The sequence below is a fragment of the Canis lupus genome, chromosome 5, assembly GCF_048164855.1.
Source record: "Canis lupus baileyi chromosome 5, mCanLup2.hap1, whole genome shotgun sequence".
NCBI classification, from domain to species: domain Eukaryota; kingdom Metazoa; phylum Chordata; class Mammalia; order Carnivora; family Canidae; genus Canis; species Canis lupus.
This window is the reverse complement of record NC_132842.1, coordinates 43913434-43928849: the sequence shown is the minus strand read 5'-3', so window position 1 is coordinate 43928849 and position 15416 is coordinate 43913434. Positions and strand designations below refer to the sequence as shown.

At 37.3% G+C, this 15416-nt stretch overlaps 1 protein-coding gene across 4 annotated transcripts in view; it reads left to right on the top strand.

Annotated features, from left to right (window-relative positions):
- IL6ST (interleukin 6 cytokine family signal transducer) overlaps positions 1-15416 on the top strand; it is a 59232-nt gene that overhangs the window by 19022 nt on the left and 24794 nt on the right. For all 4 annotated transcript variants that reach the window (XM_072826482.1, XM_072826484.1, XM_072826483.1 and 1 more), the window contains 3 exons: positions 6002-6081; positions 11030-11335; positions 12208-12328. In XM_072826482.1, coding sequence (XP_072682583.1) covers positions 6018-6081; positions 11030-11335; positions 12208-12328 — 491 coding nt within the window. In that variant the 5' untranslated portion in view covers positions 6002-6017. The remainder of the gene's footprint in view (positions 1-6001; positions 6082-11029; positions 11336-12207; positions 12329-15416) is intronic.

Genomic DNA, 15416 nt, shown 5'->3' with positions numbered 1-15416 from the left:
GAAAGAAAAAAGGGGGGTGGGGGAAGGAAACAAATCAAAAAGCAAAACAAAACAAAACAACACAACAACAACAAAAAAAGAACCACGGGGGAGTATCTTCTGATTCTGTGTACTTTAAGTCCCTTGGCTTCTCCTGGAAGTTGTCCGTCTAGCTGGTCTTCTGGGGGAGGGGCCTGTTGTGCTGATTTTCAGGTGTTAGCAGTTGGGGGAGCTGCTGTGCCCCTGCCTGGTGCAGGGCTCAGTGGGGGTTGTTTACCCCGTGAGGCCCCAGGAGCAACAGCCCTAGTGGCGGGGCCAGCTCTGGAGCCCTGGAGTCAGCCCCCGCAGTAACCCCGGAGCTCTCCGTATGCAGGGCCTGGAGGCTCCGGGGCGGGGCCGCTGATCTGCTCAGCTCGGGGCAGGAGCGTCCTCTCTGTCCTGGGCCCTCTGGGCCTCTGCCTGTCCCGGGGGGAGGCCGGATCCTGGGCTGTGTCCCGGCGCCCTGTGCTCCGGGGCCTGCGCTGTTGGATTCGCGCTCCCGGGCCGCAGCCCCCTCCGCGGAGCCGCCGCCCGAGCCCCTCTGAGCTGCTCCGGGTCCCGCCAGGTCCTGCCGTGCGCGCTGCAGCCCTTAGGGAGCTCGGCGCACTCTCCTGGGCGCGCAGTTGCTCTGTTAGTGTCCCCGGGAGCCCGAGGGCATCCTCGCCCTTCTGGGTCCTACTCCAACTCCCTGCGAACCCCTTTCCGCCCGGGAAGGTCGGTGCAGCTCCTGCTTCTCCGGGACGGGGCTCTCCTGTCCTGGGGACACTCGCCCCGGCCTCAGCCCGGCTCCTCGCGGGGCCCCTCCCCCTTGGAGGCCTTTGTTTCTTTATTTCTTTTTCCCCGTCTTCCTACCTTGATAGAAGCGCAAACTCTTCTCACTGTAGCATTCCAGGTGTTCTCTCTTTAATTCTCAGGCCGAATTCATAGATTTTCAGGATAATTTGAAGGTTTTCTAGGTAATTTGGTGGAGACAGGTGATTTAGAGACCCTACTCTTCCGCCATCTTGCCCCTCCTCCTCCACTTGTGATGCATCTTATAGCACCTTTCAACACATTACCTTGTTGAACCACCGTAGTTGGGGAATTGTCACTCTAGAAGAACCACTCAGTGCTTGGAATAAACCTTCTGTATATGTGGTTAATAATTATATTTTGGTTTTATAGAATCTTGTAAGATATATGCAGAATTCAAGGAAAATCATTGTATGCAATATGTGGTTATATGCATGGAAATATATACGTGAAAAATTCTGCCAGAGATGAAGGAGGATAAGGCTAATAATAGAAATTTAAGTTGAATATGTATTGCCAACAAAATGAAAGGAGAGGAACAGTAAGCAGTATACTGTCAATTTGGTCCATTTTAAAACAAGCCCCAAAATGAAGTTGACTGTATTGCATTTAATATTTTAGGTAGTGCTACTGTGTTTCCATATCTTAGGTTGGGACTATGAAATTAAGTTCCTTAATAGATGTTTCTTCACATCTCAATGACAATCTTTTAAAAATCAGGAAACATTACTTTTTTAAAAAGATTTTATTTATTTGAGTGACAGAAAATGAGCAGGGAGAGGGACAGAAGTGGAGAGAGAGACAGAGAGAGAGAAGCAGACTCCTGCTGAGCAGGGAGTCCCATGTGGGCTCAGTCCCAGGACCTGGAGATCATGACCTGAACCAAAGGCAGATGCTTAACTGACTGAGCCACGCAGGCACCCCTGCTTGCTTGCTTTTTTTTTTTTTTTTTTAAGATTTTATTTATTTGAGAGAGAGAGCACAAGCAAGGTGGGCAGAGGAAGAGGGAGAAGCAGACCCTGCTAAGTGCAGAGCCCAACACAGGGACACCATCCCAGGACCCTGGGATCATGCCCTGAGCTGAAGGCAGTTGCTTTACCAGCTGAGGCACTCAGGTGCCCCAGGAAACATTACTAACTATTAAAATGTGAAACCTACCTTTGCCTGTTTTTCTTTTACATACTTTGTTTCACAGCCCTGCTTAGATAAATTTAATTGCTTTGTGGTAACTATAAATACTTTTATGGGATCTCTTTGTATCCGAGTTTTGTTACAAGATTATAGTGCAGCAAGAGAAAGATTGCCAGTCTCTAGGAACCACAGAGAATCTTCCCTACACTGTGAACAAACTCATTGGTGTAGGTGGTCTGGATGGCATGACCACATAGTACTCTCCCAGTATGCTCAGATGTTTTCTTCTTTTTGTCTTGATGAGCAGTTGAATTATGTGGATTTTTCTAATATGGGACTATTTAAAGTTAGGAACTAAGAAATAAAACAGGTGGAGAAAAATAGTCCTGCAACTTAATTCTTTAATCCTTTATCCTGGAATAGTCTGAACAGTTTGTGATGAGCAAATAATTTATAGAGTGATTGTTGCATGGTTAGCGGGTCAAGTTAGTATTGATATTTAATAAAAGAATACCATATTCCAGATGTAGTACTGTGAAGCCCTCATCAAGAAGTTCATAGTTTTGTAAAGTACTAAAGAAGTTACATCTCAAGTATTTTTTAATTTAAATTTAGGTTTGACTAAGTACTGAAGTCACATGGTACAACATTGGAAAGATGCAAAGAGTATATGTAGAGGATTTTCCTTCTACCCTGGCATCTCACCCAGTGGCAGCCAGTCTTTATTTTTATCCTGCTAGAGGTATTTTATGCTTATATAAGGAAATGAGTGTGTGTTTTAGCTCCTTTTGGGCTTCTCCCCACAAATAACAAATATACTGTTCTCTGCCTTAATAATATTTTATTTTAGATATCATTACACACCTCTAGGTAGAGATCTAGAGCTTCCTCGGTTTTTTTGTAGCTACACGTATGCTATACTTGGATATACCATAATTTAACTGGTCCCCTATTCACGTGTCAACCTTTTATTATTAAAAACAATGCTACGGGGGCGCCTGGGTGGCTCAGTCAGTTAAGTGTCTGTCTTCCGTTGAGGTCATGATCCCAGGGTCACAGGATCAAGCTCTCTGCTCAGTGGGGAGCCTGCTTCTTCCTCTGCCTTTCCCTTTGTCCCTCCCTGTGCTTTCTCTTTCTCTCTCTCTCTCTCTCTCTCTCAAATGAATAAATAAAATCTTTAAAAAAAAAACAAAAACAGTGCTGTAGTGAATAACCTTGTATGTATTGTTTTGCTCATATCTATAGGATAAAATACTAGAAGTAGAATCATTGGATTCAAATGTGTATGTATATTTTAATTTTGATTGATAATGTAAAACTGGACATAAACCTTGTCTGGGTAGTTCTTTGTTTATAATTGAGTTTTAATTTACAAACAATGAAATTCACTTTTAAATTCCCACAGTTTGGGGAACCCTGGGTGGCGCAGCGGTTTGGCGCCTGCCTTTGGCCCGGGGCGCGATCCTGGAGACCCGGGATCGAATCCCATGTCGGGCTCCCGGTGCATGGAGCCTGCTTCTCCCTCTGCCTGTGTCTCTGCCTCTCTCTCTCTCTCTGTGACTATCATAAATAAATAAAAAAATTTAAAAAAATAAAAAAATAAAAAAAATAATAATAAATTCCCACAGTTTGTTGGGAAGGTTATGCCATTTTACACCATACTGTGCAGTGTATAAGAATGCCTTTATGTCATAGTCTCATAATACTGTGTTGATAATTTTTTAGTTTTTATATTTTTGCCAAAACTAGAAATGATACTGGGGTAGTTTTTGTTTAGTGTTTTTACTAAGTACAACTTAATATACAATAAAGTCCACAGATCACAAGTTTACAGCTCAGTAAGTTTGGGTTTTTTTAAGGTTTTATTTATTTATTCATGAGAGACACAGTGAGAGGGTAAAAGACATAGAGGGAGAAGCAAGCTCCCTGTGGGGAACTCGATGCAGAACTCAATCCCAGGACCCTGGGATCACACCCTGAGCCGAAGGCAGATGCTCGACCACTGAGCCACTCAGGCATCCCAATCGCAGTAAGTTTTAATCACCATCTAGTTCAAAGTATAGAACATGTCCAGCGTCCCAGAAGGCTCCCTTCTGCCCTCTTCCCCAACCCCCCAAAAAGATAACCACTGTTCTGATCTCTATCACCACAGATGACATTTGCCTGATTTTGAACTTTATATAGAGGGAATCATGTATAATTTTTTTGTGTCTCATTTCTTTCTTCTCTGTTATATATGAAATTCAGTCATGTTGTAAGTACCTGTAGTTCATTTTCATTGCTGTAATTGAGTTACTTGAATTTTTCTGTTTTACTATATTTGTGGTTTTGGTTGCTTCTACTTTTCAGTACTTAGAAATAAAACTTGTATGTACATTCTTGTACATGTCTTTTGGAGGAGTGAAGCACTCATTTCTTTTGACTCCATACGTCGGGTAGATTTGGTTGATTTAATATCTAATCTAATTAGCATTTAATTTATAAAGAATAAAATCTATCATTTTTAGTGTGCAGTTTTTAGGGAACAATTCCTCATAGGGCTCTTGAAGATTTTCTTAGAGGCTTAGAAAATAGAGATAATGTCTCTCTCTAGAGTAAAAGACAGACATGCTTACGCCCATTTTAAAAGGCCTGGTTTCCTAAGCTCAGTCTTCATCCCTGTAACATGACCCACTGGGTGTACAGGTGTTACCAGTCTCTCTTCACAGCGCTTTGTCAGAAACGGGCCCAGGCAGCCAGCACAAGAAAATGCTAATACTCTGAAAATGCTGCTCCTGGTATGAGTGATAAAGTCTTCTGTCTCTGACACAAGAGTCTTGTGTCTTCGGCCAATATCCATGGAACTAGCAGGCTAAATTGTTAGCTTGCAAATAGGGTAAAATCTCAGTGCTTTCACAATTCTTGATACAATTCAGTGAATTTTGACAAATATTTAGAGTTTTATCACTGCCACAATGAGGTCATAGAACATTCTTACCACCCTTAGAAAGTTCTTTTGTACCTTTTTACATTTATTTCCCTTTTCCACTTCAGCCCCAGCCAGCCCCTGATCTGCTTTCTGTCACCCTGGTTGTGTCATTTATTGAATATCCCATAAATGGAATTATATAGTACATAGCCTTTTATGCATGGCTTCCTTCATTCAGCTTAATGCTTTGGAGATTCATTCATGCCCTTGCATGTATCACTAGGTCATTCCCTTTTATTGCTGAGTGGTATTCTACTATATGGATGTTATTGTTTAGATATTGAGTATTTGTTTATTCTTTCTCCAGTTAAAAGACATTTTAGTTGATTATAGTTTGGAACTATGATGAATAAAGCTGCTGTGAACATTTGAGTATAAGTCTTCATGTGGACATGTTTTTTTAGTTCTCTTGAATACATTCTTGCAGCTTATTATTATGTTCATTTAACTTGGTAAAGAACTGTCAAATTGTTTTCCAAAGTATTTGTATCCTCTTGCATTCCTTTCTGGGGTAGTTTTAATTTGCATCTTTCATTATGAGTAGGGTTGAAAGTATCAATCCATATGTTTAAATTATTTGTATTTCCTTTTCTATAAATTGCCTATTCAGCTCATCTTGCTGGTTTTTCTCTTAGGTGTTGGAGATTTTTAGTGATTTGTAGGCATTCTTCATATGATGGGATGTTTTTGGTCATGGTATGAATTACAAACTTTTTTTTTTTTTTTTTTACATTTTGGCAAGTAGCTTTTGAGGTTGCTTTTGGTAGGTTTTGCCTACTAAAAGAAATTTGTCTCTCTGAAGTACTTGCTAATAGCATAAGTCCTCACATGATAAAGAAACAGGATTGCTCTTTTAATTAACCTTAGAGTATAAGTTGTGTTTCATCACTATTTTATGTAACCATAATTCCAGTGAGAATAAAGAAAAATATTCTGAAGAGTTAAATGTGTTTTCTGCATTCTCTAAAATTTTACCACCTTTTAGAAGATAGCTTATACAATGGAAACAAGAGCTTTAGAAATCGAGTCTTTACTTACTTTGTGTAATAAGAGAAAAATTAATAAAAATAATATTATATGTGTCTTTTACAGAAATATCTACTGCAAGATGTTGACATTGAAGATTTGGATAGTGCAAGCATTGTTTATTTTCTTCACCACTGAATCTGTAGGTAAGGCTCATGAAATACCCTACCTCCCAACCTCACAAATTAGGTTTATATATTTTTATATAATTATGTAATTATAATTTGACATGAAAAGTCACCCAGTAATCCTAAATTCTGTCTAGGTATACTAAAAATAACTTTAAGGTGGGAGGGGGAAAATATGTTGTTGGTTTTTTGGTTGTTTAATATATAGGAGAAAATCTGTTAACCTTTAGCGCTTTGTTTTTTAATGGCCAAAGGTGTCACTGCTGTTCAGTGCTCAGTGACACCTTTAGCAGAATAAAAAGGTCTGAAGCAGTACTGCTCAGACTGGTCCACAGCCTGATGATTCCTTTATTACTACTTCACAATGAGATAAGTACAGAAATTAAGAAAAAATGTTTAGACACTCTTAACAGTTTGACATAGCGGTGACATCCAAACATGTGATCATTGGACTTATCTCATCAAACATGGTATAGAGCGAAAGTATAAGTCTGTGAAACATTGAGGATAAAAAACCAAACTGATCTTTCATCACAGATAGCTTGAAAAGCACTGCCATAAATCAACCCTTTCTAAATCCGGGAACGCAGCTTCTTTTTGAACACTTCAAGTGACATAAAACTTATTTTGAAAAGTTTTGTTATTTAGAAATTTTTTCCTCATTCTTGAGCCCAAATTTTCCTTCTTGTAATTTTTTCCCATTATCCTTAATTCTAGAGTAGTCCCACTTTCTCTTCCCACTGTTCAGCTCTTGAAAAATATTGAAGGACTGCTTTCATGTGTCTCTGAGGCATCTCCTGCCCAAACTAAACTTACCCAGTGTCCTAATTATTCTTTATAGGACTTGACTTCTAACCCTATATATGCTGATTACCCTTCCTGATTCTTCTCTTGGTTGCCCATAGCCCATTTGAAATAGACCATCACACCTCTCACACTTACCAGCTGTAGGACTAGGCCAGTTGCTTGATTTGTGTCAGTTTCCTGATCTATAAGATGGAGATAATAATGGTTCCTGACTCCTATGGATATTGTGAAAATTATATGAGTTACTATACTGAAGACATCTGGACAGTGCCTGGCCCACAGTAAACATTATAAAAAGGATAGTAATTATCTGATTATTATTGAGGTTTGAATAAAATGCACTTAAGAAAAAAATGAATTTAATATACCAGAACTGGACATGGTCTGAATATAGTGATTTTATTATTTACTTTGATCTGAACATCATTTTTATTTAATCAGCATAGTTTTTGCTAGCTAAGATAGACCATAGTTTCATGGTAAGCTACTGGTCAGTGAAAATTCTTAGGTTTTCACATGGATTACTTTTAAGCCATTTCTCCCTTACTGTATGTTTATTTAATCTCAGCTTGAGTAAGAGATATTATCCTCTCTAGCAAGTTTCATTATATTAGTTTTGGCCTGTTGGTCTAATCTTTTAAAATAATTTTAATTCTAGTATTACCATCCAAAGTGTTGGCAATTCTTCATAGTCTTGTCCTTTGCTAATTTGATGTGTGTGTGTGTATATGTGTCTGTTTTCTGCCAAATTATTAAAAACATGTTCAGAATAGCAGGACTACATTATTGCTGCCTCACAAATTACTCAAAAACTTCATGGCTTAAAATGATAGTAATTATTTCTCAGGGTTTGTGTGTGTCAGAAATAAAGTTGGGCACAACTGGACTGTTTCATCTTTGCTTTGTGATGTCCGAGGCCTCAGCTGGAATATTCAGAGATTGGTGACTAGAATTATCTGAAGGCACATTCATTTACATGTCTAGTATTAATGCTGGCTGTAGGCTGAGGGCTTTGCTAGGCTTGTTGGCCAGAACACTACATGTGGTCTCCCCTTGTGGCCTTGGCTTCCCTGTAACGTGGGTAGGTTCCAAGGACAGATGTCCCAAGAGAAAAAGAACGGTAGTCGAAAGTTGTGTTCTTTTCATAGTCTGGCTAGTCACATAGCACATTTCATTGGCTGAGGCAGACATAAGCACCCACACAGATCTGAGGGCAGAAGGGGAATATTGACCCTATTTCTTTGTATTGGGGGTATCGGTCACATTGTAAGAAGAGCATGTGGTATGGAGTAAATACATAGGTATGACCATGTCTGGAAAATATAGTCTACTGCAAGGACTTCAGCATATTCTACTTAAGACCTCTCTGACTTTTTTTGGTAGTATTTTTTATATATGAGTTATCAACCAATTAAGAATCTCTTAGTTTGAACCTATGAAATTTCTTTTTTTTAAGGATTTATTCATTCATTCATTCATTCATTCATTCATGAGAGACACAGAGAGAGGCAGAGACATAGGTGGAGGGAGAAGCAGGCTCCCCATAGGAAGCCAGATGCAGGACTCAATCTTGGGGCTTCAGGATCACGCCCTGAGCCATTGGCAGGCACTCAACCCCTTAGCCACCCAGGCATCCGAAACCCATGAAATTTCTATTTTTGTAGACCAAGGACAGCCAGATATCAGCAGTTTTGTAATGTTCAGCTGTTATCTGTTATGGTATATACTAACCTATATTTCTTCATCTTGTCTGAATAATTACCCCAACTAACTTTATCAAATGCTTTTTTAAAATTAAAATGCTCTCAGGACGCCTGGGTGGGCTTAGCGGTTAAGCGTCTGCCTTTGGCTCAGGGTGAAATCCTGGAGTTCTAGGATTGAGTCCCACATCAGGCTCCCTGCGTGGAGCCTGCTTCTTCCTCTGCCTATGTCTTTGCCTCTCTCTCTCTGTGTGTGTGTGTGTGTGTGTGTGTCTCATGAATAAATAAAATCAATCAATCAATCAATAAAATTAAAATGCTCTTTTTATAATTTAATCTCAAATAGCCTGATAGCCCTGTAAAAATTAGATAAATTTGGCATAGGATGATTAATGAGCCTGTGTTTCACTTTGGAACATTTGCTCATTTCTAGTATTTCTCTTATTCTGTGTGATTAAAAATGACTAAGTCTGTAGTTACATCTTATGTTCTTTAGTATTTTAAACTATATTTCATATTTACTGTTCCTTATTACTTTCTCTAAATCATAAGAGTGATTTTACCAAGGAATAAAGTGAGGTCTAGGGAGTTGTAAGGACCGGCTCAGTATTACAGGGTAACTTATTAGTTTACCATAAGATGAAGTTGCATACATTTGGCTGTGTAGAGTAATATGTACACTGGGATTTAGTGTAGACATATGTAAATAATAGTAAGGTCATATAAACAGCCCATAAGTTTTGAAATAGAGAAATACACATTCCTACTCTGGGCATTATAGGTTTTATGAGAGGTTCTGGGATTCCATTTGAGAGTATAGTTTTGACCTAAAAAACTGTTTTTAATTCTTCCTGCTGATTTTGAGAGAACCTTCCAGACCCAATCAGTGTGACTTGATTGTCTCTGGAGAGTAATAATAATGATGATAGGCTACCATTTATTATTGGTAGACTGCTGAATACCAGGCATTGTTATAGATGCTTTACATAAGTAATTTTTAATCTCAAAACTCTTTAAGATAGCTTTTATTAACTTCATTTTCCAAGTGAAAAAACCGAACCTCAGTTAGAATGGGTAATCACCGAAGAACCCATTGGCAAATAGGGTTCGCTAGGGAAAGCTGCCTTACACTTCTGGGCAGTGAGGCTAGAATCATGCCAAGTACTTAGGATTTTATCTTGATGGTAGTAGGTAGCCATTAAATAATTTAAAATAGGGAAATGGCATGATCATTTTGAACAGTAATTCTGATAGCAGTATATAGGGTAAACTAGAAGGAGGTCAGACTGCAATATAATGGCTTGAACTTCAGTAAGCAAAATATGGTTGGGGGTAAAGAAGTTGATAGACATATTAAGAATATAGAACCAACAAGATTTCAAGTGATATTGTTAAGTTGGAAGTTGGAAGAGATGTAGAAGGTGACTGCAAGATATCTGGCCTAGATGACTGGATATAAATAGTGCTGTTAGCAGAGGTAGCGAAATAAGAATAAGTTTGAAAGGGACTGTGATGCTTGTAGTTTTAAATGTATTTATCCTTTTTTTTTTTTTTTTTAATATTTGAGAGTGGATGGGTGAGTGGGGGGAGGGGCAAAGGGGGAATCTCAAACAGACTTCCCACTGAGCACAGAGCCTGATGTGGAGCTCAATCCGACCACCCAGGAGATGAAAGCCTGAGTCAAAACCAGCCTGATGTTCAACCAGCTGGGCCACCTAGGCACCCTTTAGATGTGTTCATCTTAAAGTACTTAGGGTTTATCTCAGATAGATGTGTCTCACAGGTTATTGAAAGCAGTAGGAAGTTAGAGCTGGAGATAGGAATATAGTTATCATCAGCATGGAGTTAGGTGATAGTTAAAGCATATAGTTGTGGTATACTTATTTTTTATACAGGCTGATTTTTTGATTTTTAATATGGGATTTTACCCCATTCATTTATTGTTAAAACTAATATATTTGACCATCTTGTTCTCTTATGTTTTTTTTGTTGCTCCCTTGCTGTTTCCTTTGTTGTCTGAATTTTGATAAATGAACAATGTATAATATCTTCCCTGGCCCCATCCACATCCAACAGCATTCAGGACCAGAGAGGAACAGAGCCTACCACTGCCTGTTTGCTGGGGGTGGGTTTAATTTAGACCCTGGGACAGGAACAGGATTGGTGGTGGAGTAAGTATGAATCATGCTGTAGACAGTCTGTGTTTCCTTAAAGTAAAGTTAGATATTATAAAGAGGGCTAAAGCTAGGATAGTTTTTTTTCATCAGCCTTATAATTTGTATATTTCTTTACAAATCAAGGCACTGAATTCTGGCCATATTATTTTTTCACTGTGTATTTCTTTTTCCCTGTCTTTCAGAGGTAGTTTAGTGAAGATTAAGGGACTGCATTGATATGAAGTATCATTTTATACCAGAATAATTCAGTCCATTTTTATATTTTCTCTTGTTCCTTTTCAGGTGAACTTCTGGATCCATGTGGCTATATCAAACCTGAATCTCCAATTGTACAACTTGGTTCTAATTTCACTGCAGTTTGTGTGCTAAAAGAAAAATGTATGGATTATTTTCATGTGAATGCTAATTATATTTTCTGGAAAACAAACCATGTTACTATTCCCAAAGAACAATATACCATCATAAACAAAACAGCATCTAGTGTCACATTTACAGATATATCTTTATTAAATATTCAGCTCACTTGCAACATTCGTACGTTTGGACAGATTGATCAGAATGTTTATGGAATCAGAATAATTTCAGGCTGTAAGTTTTATTTTGTTTTTGTCTCATTTCAAACTTTGTTATGACTACTGAATTGCGTTTGTAATGTCTGGTTGGTCTTTAGGTAATGCATTTATTTGTTGATTCATTGGCTTTTGTACATACTTGTTTTAAAAAAAATACGTTTTGAAGTAGGACTCCATTTGCATCACTAATATACAGAAAGCCTGAAGAGTAACATAAGATTTGTATCTTTCCTGAAAGCCAAGTATCTGTCAGTTTTCTAGAAAAATGTTTTTACATGAGACCTGCAAAAAAGCAGTGTTAAATTGAAACTTCTGAGTGTATTCATAGTAACTTTTAGTATCCTTCAATTGCTGAGAAGATTCACATTTAAAGCAACTATCTGAAGAAAGTGAATAAATACTGGACAAAGTCCTTCTGTGTCAGAATAAATAATATGATCCAAGAGTGGACTGTCAAATTTTTGGATCCCCAAAACCATAATTTGGTATTTGCTTTTCCTCCAGCAGAGTTTCAGAAAACAATAGGAAGCGAAGTATAAGTGAATCATATATTTCCATTTAATTGCCTCTTACTAACATGCAGTATATTACTTTTTAAAATACACTTCATTGAGAATCAGTAAATATTCTTACTTATAAATGAAAGCTGATTTTATGTAGAAAATTAATTTGAAACATGCTAGTTAGTGATAGTTATAGAAAATGTGTATTAACCTAAAAATAGAAAAGATTAAGTTTTTAATCACTAATCTTTCTTTGTGTCCATACGTTTTGCTCATGTTTGGTTTTTTCATCTAATTTAGGTTACAAATGTCTTGGGTAGTATATAAATTGCATATTATTTGTGGATATAAAGCTTTTTGAAAATTGCTCATTTTTCCCTTTTAGTGCCACCAGAAAAACCTACAAATTTGAGTTGCATTGTGAATGAAGGAAAGAAAATGATGTGTCAGTGGGATCCTGGAAGGGAAACATACCTGGAAACAAACTTCACTTTAAAATCTGAATGGCAAGTTGTTTTTTATTTTTGTGTGTGTTAAACTTATAAAGTTAGTAATTTGTGCTGGAGTTTCTTTTTCTTCAAGTGGAAATATTAAATGCATATTTTTGTTTAAGCTTTTATTTTAGAACATCTGAAACATATAAAAATAGAAAGTATAATAAATTCCCATGGGTTCATCATCCAGCTTCAGTAACAATCCGCTCATGACCAGTCTTATATACCCCACCCCAAATTATCTTAAAAAATATCATCTCATCCATAAATATTTTAGTTTATATCTCTAAAAGATAGGGATACTTTTTTAAAACACATAACTATATACCATTATACCAAAATATAATTGAAGATACTTTAATTGTTGCATTTCATTTAGTACTCCTCTTTCCTCAGATGTTTCATGAATAGATGTATATACATATTTTTAAATTTTTTTCTTTGGCTGTAGTTGACAATGTTATAATAGTTTCAGCTGTACAATGTAATGATTCAACTTTTCTATGTCTTAGGCAATACCACAACATAGCTTCTGCCATCATATAACACTATTAAAATATTATTGACTCGGGATCCCTGGGTGGCGCAGCGGTTTGGCGCCTGCCTTTGGCCCAGGGCGCGATCCTGGAGACACGGGATCGAATCCCACGTCGGGCTCCCGGTGCATGGAGCCTGCTTCTCCCTCTGCCTGTGTCTCTGCCTCTCTCTCTCTCTCTGTGTGTGACTATCATAAATAAATAAAAAAAAAAAAATTAAAAAAAAAATATTATTGACTCTATTCCTTATGCTGTATCATGAATATATGTATATATTTTTACAAGTTACCAAATCACAGTCTAAATAATCTCCATGCGTTGCAAATTGATAATGTAAATCTAAGTAATCTCCATGCATTTCTCTTTCTTTTTCTTTACAATTCAGTTGTTCAAGTAACAGTTATACATTGTTTAACATACTCCTCTTTTTTTTTTTTTTCCTAGAAATTGCTATTAGATCTAGACACTTGATCAGATTTGGGATTCTTTTTTTCCCCAAAAATAATTCATAGGGGTGGTGTATACTTCTAATCAGGAACACGACATAGTGTTTGATTCTTTTTTCTCCCCTTTTGCTGCCTTTTTTTTTTTTTTTTTTTTAGGCGCACACCATATTTTATCACAATTTAAAGTGGAGTAATAATAAGCAATTAGACAATGTATGTCTACTATTTTTGTCAGTCATTTTAATCTTTTCTAGTTTTATTGTGAAATCCTTGATATACATTACTGTATAAGTTTAAGGCATAGAGAATGGTGGTTTGATTTACCTAAATTGTGAAGAGATTACCACAGTAGGTTTAATCTAACATCCATCTTTTCGTATAGACATAATAAAAAAAAAAAGAAGGGAAAACTTTTTCCTTGTTATAACTCATAGGATTTATTCCCTTAACATCTTTCCTATGTATTGTACAGTAGCTTTCTCTTCTTTCACTTAGCATAATGTCTTCAAAGTATATCTCTGTTAATGCAAATGTAGGATTTCCTCATTTTTTAATGGCTGAATAAATAGTACATTGTTACCACTTTTTTATCCATTTATCTATTGATGGACGCTTCAGGTTGTTTTCATGTCTTGGCTGTTGGAAGTAATGTTGCTATGAATGGGGCTTGCGGTGGGGGAGGTGGTGGTGGTGGTGCTGATACCTTTTTGAGTTAGCAGTTTTGATTCATTTGAATGTATTCCCCAGAAGTGGAATTCCTGGATCATGGCCACTGTATTTTTAATTTTTTTAGGATCTTCCATACTGTTTTTCATACTGGCTATAGCACTTTACAGTTTCACCAACAGAGCATAAGGGAACCGTTATGCTCCACATGCAGACCAACATTTGTTATCTTTTTCATGATGACCAGTCTAATAGGCTTGAGGTGATACATCATTATGGTTTTAATTAATATTCTTCCCATGACAGGTGATGTTGAGTGTCTTTTCATGTACCTATTGCCCTTTCGTAGATCTTTGGAGAAATGTCTGTTCAAGTCTTTTGCCAATTATTTATTTGAATTATTTGTTTTTTTGCTGTTAGTTGCATGAGCTCTTAATATATTATGAATATTAACCCCTTATTAGGTCTAGGGCTTCCAAATATTTTTTCCTATTCTATAGGTTGCCTTTTCTCTTTGTTGATGGTTTCTATGTGGATTTTTAGTTTCATGTAGTTCTACTTGTCTATTTTTATTTTTGCTTGTGCTTTGAGTGCTGTATTCAAAAAATCAGTACAAAGACCCATGTCACAGAGCTTTATTCCTGTGTTTTCTTCTAGGAGTTTCATGGTTTGAGATCATACATTTAAGTCTTTAATCCATTTTGAGTTCGTTTTTGTGAATGGTATGAGATAGGGGTATATTTCATTCTTTTATATGTGAATATCCAATTATCCCAGCACTAGTTATTGAAAAGAGGCTCTTTTCCACAAGTATTCCTCTTGGCTCCCTTGTCAAATATTAATTGGCTTAATTAGTTGAAGTATGCTTGGATTTATTTCTCTCAGTCCTGTTCCGTTGGTCCATTTGTTTTTATGATAGTACCATACTGTTTTGATGACTTTAACTGTGTAGTATAGCTTGAAATCAGGTAGTGTGATATCTCTGGCATTTATTTTTATCAGGATTTTTTTTGACTATTCAGTCTTTTGCGTTTCCACATAAGTTTTCAGAGTGTTTTTCTCTATTTTTGTAAAAAATTGGAATCTTGGTAAGGACTGCATTGAATCTATACATGGCTTTTGGTGGTAGTAACACTTTAACAATATCAATTCTTTGAATTCATTAACACAGGGCACCTTTGCATTTATTGCATCTTTGATGATTTCTTTCATCAGTGTCTTAGTTTTCAGAGTAGAGATCTTTTACCTCCCTAGTTAAATTTATTCCTATTTTTTTTAAGATTTTATTTATTTATTCATGAGACAGAGAGAGAGAGAGGCAGAGACACAGGCAGAGGGAGAAGCAGGCTCCACGCAGGGAGCCCGATGTGGGACTCGATCCTGGGTTTCCAGGATCAGACCCCTGGCTGAAGGCGGTGCTAAACTGCTGAGCCACCTGGGCTGCCGATTTAT